This window comes from Rhea americana, unplaced genomic scaffold (assembly GCF_003343005.1).
Source record: "Rhea americana isolate MKP2758 unplaced genomic scaffold, rheAme1 scaffold_135, whole genome shotgun sequence".
NCBI lineage: Eukaryota > Metazoa > Chordata > Aves > Rheiformes > Rheidae > Rhea > Rhea americana.
Window position 1 is genome coordinate 1845653 of NW_028185428.1, and position 9619 is coordinate 1855271.

Below are 9619 nucleotides of genomic sequence, written 5' to 3' on the forward strand. Positions count from 1 at the left end.
CTAGAGAGTGCTGTTAACTTCATGAACTGATCCATTAAAAACACTATTACATTGTTACTAATTCTATGTGAAATCTCCTTAAGAAAAAATCAGTTTTTCTGAAGTACAGCATAGTCCATATGCTTTATAACTCATAACTAGCAAGCATCTGAGACTAACTCTTCCACATTTTTAGTTACTAGTTAATGATCAATATCCACTAATCTATCATCAGTCTTTATTTTCAGATATTTTATACATATATATAYATRTATATATAAGATGTATCAGATACATACTTCAGATGTAGTATGTCTTCTTGGTAAAATGTGTGGATCGCCTTGGAATTCCTTAGAGAAGTAAAATTAGTGCTACTATTTTTAAGGCAGTCTCAAAATAAAAGATATTTAAATTCTATAAAAAATAAAAAAAATTACCTGTTGTGACTTTCTATTGTAGGGTGGACCCTTTCAATATCCTGATAGTCAGCTAAGTTAATGGAGCTGTGTTACAAGTAGGTACTGTGCAAACCTCTGAACCAGTTGAGTAGGGCATTTTGGTGAATTTTATTTGGACATCTAAAACTCTGAAGTCTTTTCACAGGATAGGTGAACGTATATACCAAGTTCTTGAGTTTATTCCACTTACCCAGAGAGGTGAGTTGCTACATTCGTTTCAGGAATATATCCAAAATCGGTGTAACAATAGCATCAGTAGATCTGTCTTCATCTGCTCTTGCAGAATACAAAGCACAAGTGTTATGGTAAAGAAGAGCAGTAAATCAGTAATTCATACTCCATAGCAAGGGAATGTGGAATTCAAAGGGATTTGTCATGAAATACTTATCTAATGCTTCTAAAAATAGTGAGTAAGCAGCTTATAATAATTGTCAGCTCCTGGTGAGAATTACTCTAGCTTCCGGCTCTACTTTTCCTGATAAGTGGCTGTTTTTGGTAAGGGCACAGTGCTAGGAGCTTAACATGGTTTGCTCTCTTCTAATGAATGACTGTAATGAGCAGTGACATGGAGGAATAAACTGTTTCAAGCAGTCCAGGAGCAAGGCTGATCTTCCCAAGGGTGCTGAGGCTGGAGCAAGTCAGCACCTTGAGCTAACAAGGATGTTTAGACATTCTGTAAGCACAGAAACCTTTCTGTTCGAAACCTAAGCAAGAAACAGATGGTAGCACATCAGCGTATTAAGGGTGCTCTAGATGCCTCCAGAATCTAAACTCTGTCAGTTGAGACTGGACAATAGGGGTCCTTAGAGTCAGTGTTTCGTATTAGTACTGTCCAAGTCACTGGAACCACTGAAGAGCAAGGAATGCTGAATATAGACCATATTTTAGGCATGTTCTGTAGCAAGTCCTTATTTCTAAGTCATTACTAATATAAACTCTGTTCTCAATGCTGAAAACTATGTATCCCACTAAGCTCTCTGTTCACCACTGTCGCTTACTTCAAAATAACACAGACATTTGAGAGACAAGATACTAGCTCAGGGCTGATGTAGCATAGCACATACACGGAACGATAAACTAGAAGTTACTTGACTATGTTTTTTCCTTTAGTGTTGCTCAGAAAAGTGAAATGTTAAGTGCCAAAGACCTGAAACTCCTAAGGCTTTGCACTTTGTGAGGCAGGAATTTTGTAGCTGTTCATGGCTTTGAGTTGAGGTTAATTCCACACAGAGAAACACAATGCAATATAAAAGCCAGGATGGAACAAGAATAGCAACTAAGGAATGTCTAGTTTTCAGAAAATGCTTCCACCTGTGCTTTAGGCTAYTTCTGTCACTTTGTGGAGACTGCTGAAAATGTAGAGATTGTCTTCTAGTATCCATTCYGGAGCTGGATCCTGCTGGAACCTAATAGATCCAGGATCCATTAAAATGATGCACACACTACAATGTTTACTCCTTTAACTGCTTATGCTATTTAATTTCAACCTTCAAATGTATTTTAGTGTAACTAAGGTTTGAAATAATTAGGCAGTAGTAATATATAAACCAGGCCAATAAAGTAAATATTACCAGGAAAGGAAGAAATCAGTAGGAAATGCATGAAACAACAACAGCCTCCCCCCTACCCCCGAACTTAAGAATACGAATGTGTGTGATAGTTTCTCCAAAGTTCATCTTTTCTCTTTTAATATATATGAGCAAGGAAATAAATACTGTGGAGAGACAGGAAAACTATACTTTTTATCATACTTTTGATTTTGGGCTAGACTAGTATGGCAAATTTTTCTAAACTCTGATCGTTCTAATGCTACTTGTAGTGCAGTACATCTGGGTAGAAATACTTCATTTGTTCTTTGTCAGTAGTAAGCTGTTCTGAAGAGAAGAAAAATAACAGTAAATTTAGTTGAAAAACTGTTTTTATCAGTAGGACCATAATCTATGAACTTGGAAATGGATCAGGACCCTGGAGGCTGGTGGATTCCCGCTCTTAAAATAGTATTAGATATTTAAAATTCAAGATGACTGATCACTATCTGATGCCTCTTGCAACATTGCCTTTGGTACTGCTTTAGCACTTTAATACTGCAAGTAGAGGACAATATATCTTGACACTCAGTTTTAAAAATGATCAAATCTAGATCTGTTTGTTTTGGAGAATTTTCAGCTTCATGGCTGCAGCTGGGGGCAAAACCTGTGTATTCACTGCTGTAGTAATGATAGTTGTAGTAGAGAAGTGGGTCAGAGCAAACATCTGTCTTGAGTTGCACATACCTTGCTTTCTTATTTGAGCAGATACTTTCCATGCTTCATCTCGGTTCAGAAATGAACCTCTCAGAAGCTGAATGAAATATAACCTTCAGGACTGATTTTAGCATTCTTCTTGGACACGAAAAAATTAAATGTAAGGTCAAGAAATATAATTATGTAAAATTCTATCTAGCTATTTCCATACATGTGTATAAATAGACATGTATAAATCTGTCTATAAATAGATGAAGATAGATGGATGAATAATTTTGAGAACGAGAGGGATTTTTTTTGCTTGCATTAGTGACCTTTTATGATACTATAAAGACTTCAAAATTTATATTTACTTTGGTTGCACTGAATTTAGTAATTAATGTAGTACTGGAATATTTTCTTGTGGCTTGAATTAACGTAGTGCCAGATTTGCAAGATGTAGAATTTGATGTATTATTTGGGAAAGATTGAACCATATAGATGTTAAATGGTGGCTTGGGCTAATATGAAGGAGAAATATTTGGTAAGTACACTTCAAATGGATTGCGATAACGAAATGGTAAGATACACAAGTCATCTTGCCTCTGATTTGTTGTGTCTTGCATATCTAGTAATGTGTGGAATATCAAATTTCTGAACTCCTTGAATTAAAAATCAGAGCTAACTTTTCATCCAGTAAACTAGACTATTTGGAATAGTAGTATTTGCAGGAAATACTTTATAATCATGGATACTCTGAAATGAATGTGCAGAACTAGATTAGCGCAGTTAATGGTATAGTAGTTTCGGTGAAGGAAATGATACAAGTTTCCAGAATTCGGATTTTCTGTAGCTAGGCTGAAATACCTATTTTGTGACTTTTCCTTGTCGCCCAATATATGATCTTTGCTTCCTGACTATGAACTGAAAGTCTTTTTAACAATGTTTAATAAAATTTATCAAGAAATACAAAGGAATTGGGGATCTTAAGAGATTGATTATGATAAATACAGATCTGAGTCATATTTAAGAATATTCTAATTTGTGTTATTCTTATGTCACACTGACTTTAGCGGTGTATAGGTGTGTGTTTTTGTTTAATTCTGCTCTAATGATGTAGAATAAAACTGCAGTTTTTATGCTTTTTATGGTTTGCTTAACACTATGTTGCCTAAATTGGCTTTGTTTATGTTTACCTGCAGGATCGCACAAGGACTTTTGACATGCATTCACTGGAGAACTCACTAATTGACATAATGAGAGCTGAAAATGATTCACTGAAAGGTAAATTTAGAGAAAGATTATTTCCTGAAGTGAATAATTGGGATGACGTGGTCGCTTAGAATAAAAAACTTCAGTTTTGGTCAGGACAAGTAAAGTTGTGCACCTAGTGCATGTAGGTCAGCTCATGTAGGCCTCCTTTTTTCATTTGTCTCTAGATGAAGCTATTGTGGCATATGAGCATTTAAATGTCTTCTGCCTTTATCCGAAGCGATAAGAAACACAAATGTAAGCTGATCTTTTGTGCAAGGCTGTGCTGTTTTTAATAGATGCAGTGTGTGCTGCCTATAAAACTGATTAGCTTCAGAAATCTTTTTCAGATCAGTAAGATACAACTTTCCACTTGATAGTATTTTCCTACTGAAGTCATAGTTCTTTCTGTCTTGGGGAAGAATGAGGTTTAACTACTTTAGTTTAAGAAGAACATTGAATATTTCATCACAATTTTTTCAGTTCTTTAATTTTACCACCTTGAATAGTGGAGTTCTTTATATACTGATGGGAAAGGAAGGGGCGTTGAACCAGCCTGCACTTGGGATTTATCTTCTTTTGCCAAGTGTAATCTTTCCTTGAAAATACCTTAACTTGTTGAATATTCAGAGCATTGTCTACATATTTGATTTTATCTATACCTGAATAGAAACAGGCTATGGGTATAGAATTCAGAAGTCTAGTTTCTCATTCTTTTTTGGTATGAGCAGTAATCTTTGTTTCAGTTCAGGGGTTACTTGTGAGTAACAGTAGTCAATCTTTTATTTATACTCATTATCTAAGAGCTCAGTTTTGTTACTGTTCATGAGACCACTAAAAACAACGTGGATGTGTCATTTTTTTAAAGTCAATTTCTTTTGATAAGCAAAAAGTTTGTGGTGTTAATGAAATCTGACTTGTTTTAATAGTGATTTTCACTCAGAGGAGCAATCTTTGATTAACTGACAATACTTTGTGTTCATTGCATTCACTTTGGTCTGAAATACAGCTTACATTTCACATCCCCAGTACGGCACAACAATTTAGGGAGACAAGAAACACCAAGAGAAACACTCTCCTACTGAAATTACAAGGGGAGMTTGATAATGATAAAATGATTACCAGATTAATTCGAAATTCAAAATACATTCCCTGGTGTGGGTCAGGCCTTTATTAATGACAAGTATTAACAGCTTTTCTTTGTTATATATGCTGTCTGGTAGATGGCAAYGTCCATACTGCCAGCATTAGCAGTCAAGGTGCTCTTCCTTGACTGCAGCACYTGGGACTTGCTCAGACCATCTATTCAGCTCTCAGGCAGGCCTAGCCCAGGTTTTAGCTGCGAACATCTGACTAGATGACAACCCAAAGTGACATGGTGTAGACCAAAAAAAAATCTACCYGTACAGTTGATTTTAACATGGTCAGGTTGCTACGTACTTACATTCAATGACTAAGCAAGGGCAGTTTTGTGCAGMACTCCCAATTTTTGGTTTAAATGCTCTGAGGAGATGGTTTAGGATTGAAAACTCTTTTTGAACGCTTTCCGTGTTTTAACAAAGAATGCTGGAATAAATGTGTCAGCAAAGAATATGCATAGTTTGATGCATGTTAATTCCTGCTTGAGCTTGATTGTTAATCCCCTGTGCAATGTCATCCATGCTTTGTCTAAAACTGTATTTATTGCGTCAAAATGATCAGAACAGTGTAATATAAATACGGTTTTGTTCTGGGAAATCTACCTTATTAATAGATTCTTTGTAAGTCATTCTGTTTCAAGCTTAATAGTTCTAAAACACAAGAAAAAAAGCCTCAACACTGAGTAGATTTAATAGTGATCCTACTTGTTATGCTTTGTTGTGAAGTCTCTTCTACACTGTTCAAGGGTATCTTCAGCAAAAATATTAGCTTACAGTGAAGCATGCACTGAATTTGACTGCTGCTTGCAGATTTATGCAGTCTCTTATTTGCTATGATACATTTTGGAATATATTTAGGAATGAACTTTTATTCAAACTAGCATCTCCCATGTTGCAGTAATGCTGTAGTGATAGTCTGTAAGTAGGGCAGGGTTCGTAAGAAGAGGAAATACTTTTAGTTAAGCCAACTGATACAGCTGGAAAAAATTGCTGCTTTCTGGTCCAAAACACATTTCAAGTTGCATCTGATGAAGGGCTCATATGACTCTGATCCTTTTGTATTTTTTTCCCATCTATATCACTTGGTTTAAGATTATGTCTTAACATAGATTCCATTTCTCTTCAAATCTTTGCTTTACTTTTACKTAAACCAATTGGAAAGAATCTTTAAAAACCTCAGATACAGAAGTCATAAAATATGACAGATTCTGGTTGTCAGTTCAAAATCCTGCTTTCTATTTCAAATATGGGCAGTTATATAAGCAGATCCTTAAAAAGTTTTCTATTTTGTGTTTTAAATAGGTTAATTGTGCGTATGATGCTTTTAAATTAAAGTTGGGTAGTCTCATAAGGGAACGCTTCTGGGCTTGAAACTTTAGAAATAGGCTGGACAAGACACTAATAAACCATACTATAGAGAGCAATCTCAGAATGGCATGGAAATAATTTCGGTGATCTAATAGGTCTCACCGCTCTCTTTTGAGTTGTTGAAATGCTTTATTATTGACTTAGCATATGTTTAATGCACAACACTAACACCACCCCCTTTATATTGTAGTGGACTGTAAGGGAAAGGAGTGCTTTGTTAAAGTATACTTTCAAAATAACTTGGAATATGGAAAAGATATTAGATACTAATCACAGTTTGGAATTTGCTGTCTCTTGGAACTTTAAAGAAATCTTCTGTGTCTTTAAATGGTGTGTTCAGAATAGTGGGGTTTGGGTCATGAAATAAAATAATAAGAGTTCTGAATTTAACAAAATCCATCCTCAGTGTGTACACSTTGGCTGAGGTAGCTCTGCTAGTCATGGGTTTGTTTAGAAGAGTAATAATTATATTCTTGGATTGTTTTGCTCTATGAAATAAAAGTTGTGTTTCCTGGTAGAGGTTTAAAGATGAATCTTAAGTATCATTGGTTTAGGGTATTCGATATTACCTTTTAACACTTTCTATAGGCATTTTATCATTTTTCTCATTCTAATTTATATTTTTATCCCTGCTTGAATCCTCTTCCTTTGCTGAGCAGCTGCCATTTCAATATGTTATTTTTATCCACACGAGTGACTGTGCTGCATTCTGCATAGCCAATGACAATCTGCAGAAGCCTTTCCCTGGAGACTAATTGCATCTTCTTTACAATGTATTTGGCCTTCATGAGCTGAGCCTGGGATCCAGAGACTGATTTTTTCGAATCTGGGTCTTCCAGATGGCAATTTGAACATTACTGTAATAGTCGTAGGTTACCTAAATATTTCCTTGTTAACTGACACTGAGATGTCTTTAAATACTTTATAGCAGCAGACTGTTTTATTACTGAAATATCCTGTGCTTCAGTTCAGTTCAGGATATAGAGTTATTGCCTGGAAATAGTGCGAGGTGAAATGGATTAAAGAAGCAGACCAGCACATCTGCCTCTAGGATGGCAAAGCCCTCCTGTAAAATTCTGATGTGAACAGCTCGATATCTGCATGAATGCCATGTGGGGAAAAATGAGATTGAAGATACTTACGGATGAGAAGGAAGGTCTGCAAAGTAGCAGAAGGTCAGACTGTGTATGCAGTGCTGGGAGGGCATGTGGAACAGCAGCTTTGAATGTAAGAGATGAGAAAGACAGCGTGATGAGAACTGGAAGAATTGTTTGTTTGTTTGTTTTTCCAATGGTTCACCATTTTGGATTTCTCCGAGTGAGCTAGTATACCGAACTGAATTTTTAAGAGAGTCATCAGCCCCTTAATAGTGACCTGAAAAACTGTGTCAGGTATGAAGAAAGTAGGTGGGGATTCCCACAATGAATCTTGTAAAGCGTCCTTGGAACAAAGGGGATGAATGGTTTTGACACTTTTCTAAATGTCAGAAAAGCAACCGGATTAGCTGTTGCTTTTCTCGTTGTATGGAGTATGCAGTGTGTTCATATTAATCAAGCAGAACGTGCCATTTGGTTTCCCATATGACCCGGGTAATTTACTGAGAGTCTGGAGAAAATGAGGCCCAATTTTTGCAGAGGGCTAAATAGTAAAGGCTACAATTCTTGGTAGGTAAGTGGTGCTTTATGTATGTACAGGATAAAAGCTGAGCTTTTTTAAAAAGTAAAAACAAGATCCTTTTTTTTAATTATTGTATAAAACCTTTATGTTTTCATAGGGATGAGGAGAACTTCAAGTTGATGGCCAAAATAAATTTTCCTTGCCTGCTCTTGTTTTATGCTAAGAGATACAKGGGCTATTTGCTGAGTGCTGAAGCCTCAGGCCTCTGACAGATCTGTATGGCTGCTGCTTGATGCTGCCGTTGTCCTCGTGGTCTCTGACACCCTGTGTACGGGGAACGAGGTTTCTCACGGGGAGCTATGGTGTTCTTACCTCAGGCTTGTACGAGCAAGTTTAGCTGCTGAGCCAGTTTGGGGGCCTTGTCTCAGAGCACTTTTATGTAAGGATTACTCGCTACCAACTTTATTATATCGGATAATTGCTGTCATTAGTAGAAAACATGCAAAACCTTTCACCGCCACTGCGTCAGGCACTAACATGGTTACTCCAAACATGGTTTGGGATAATTCTCTGCAGGAGTTGTTGGTGAATGACTGTACTGAATGATTCCTACTCAGGATCTTCTTGAGTTTTACTTCCTACCCAGTAATCAGGAAAGGCTAATGGGATTTGCAAACTGAGGGAATATTAATTAAGATGATAACTAGCTGAAATATTCTCTCAAAAATGTTGCTGAAGTGGGTGTAACAGCAAAAAATTCTTGCTGACAGAGCTGAGATGGGAAGCAGTCTGCGTGCATTTTATTTGGAATCGGCAGCTGTTGTGCCTGTTATAATCCACTATTTTGAACTGGGTTAAGATACAGGTATTATAATTGCTTTTAACAAATAAGGGCGTGCATTCTGGCCAAACATAGCTAGTATTGATTTGGCCTACTTTTTATACTATTCATATAAATAATTTAATTTTTTTAGTCCTTTCATAGTCCTTTATTTTTTTTTTCAGTTTGTTTCTTGTTGATTTGTCCCTGCTTTTCCAATGATTTTACTGGAGCCTGCATTTAAAAATAGCTAACAGTTTAGTAAGAAAATGAAATTCCTTGGGCAACAGGAAATAACAGAAATCTCTTATTAATAAATTCTGAGATCAGACCGTAGATTTCATTCTAACCATACACAGAGGTAATCACAGGCATATATAAGGTTGTGATTTTACATTCCTTGCCTGGTATCTAACAAACATTTAACTTTTCGTAGAAAATGAAATTTAAGGTGGAAAGTTTTGTGGCTTGACCTGAGTGCTGCTTTTTAAGAGATGCTTGGTTGAATGGGACTTAGAGCGGAAAAACTTGAGCAGCAAGAAAAAAGCATGCGTGGAATTTGCAAAAATATGAGGACTCGAACACACATAATAATCAGTTATATATTAGAGAAAACATTACACGCGTGTACATTTTCTCTCTCTTTTTTTTTTTCCTTTTTTCTGTTTTTCTCCTCTTTGGAGAGGCCTTTTCTGAGCGGTCCCTTGCTGCAGTGGGTCCCTAATCGCAGCGAGCGGCTCTAACCCGGAGCTCCCAAATGCTCCC

At 36.4% G+C, this 9619-nt stretch overlaps 1 protein-coding gene across 1 annotated transcript in view; it reads left to right on the forward strand.

Annotated features, from left to right (window-relative positions):
• CPEB4 (cytoplasmic polyadenylation element binding protein 4) overlaps positions 1-9619 on the forward strand; it is a 45023-nt gene that overhangs the window by 8365 nt on the left and 27039 nt on the right. Inside the window, exon 2 of the mRNA XM_085298096.1 lies at positions 3862-3943. Within this exon, the coding sequence (XP_085154222.1) occupies positions 3862-3943 (82 nt within the window). The remainder of the gene's footprint in view (positions 1-3861; positions 3944-9619) is intronic.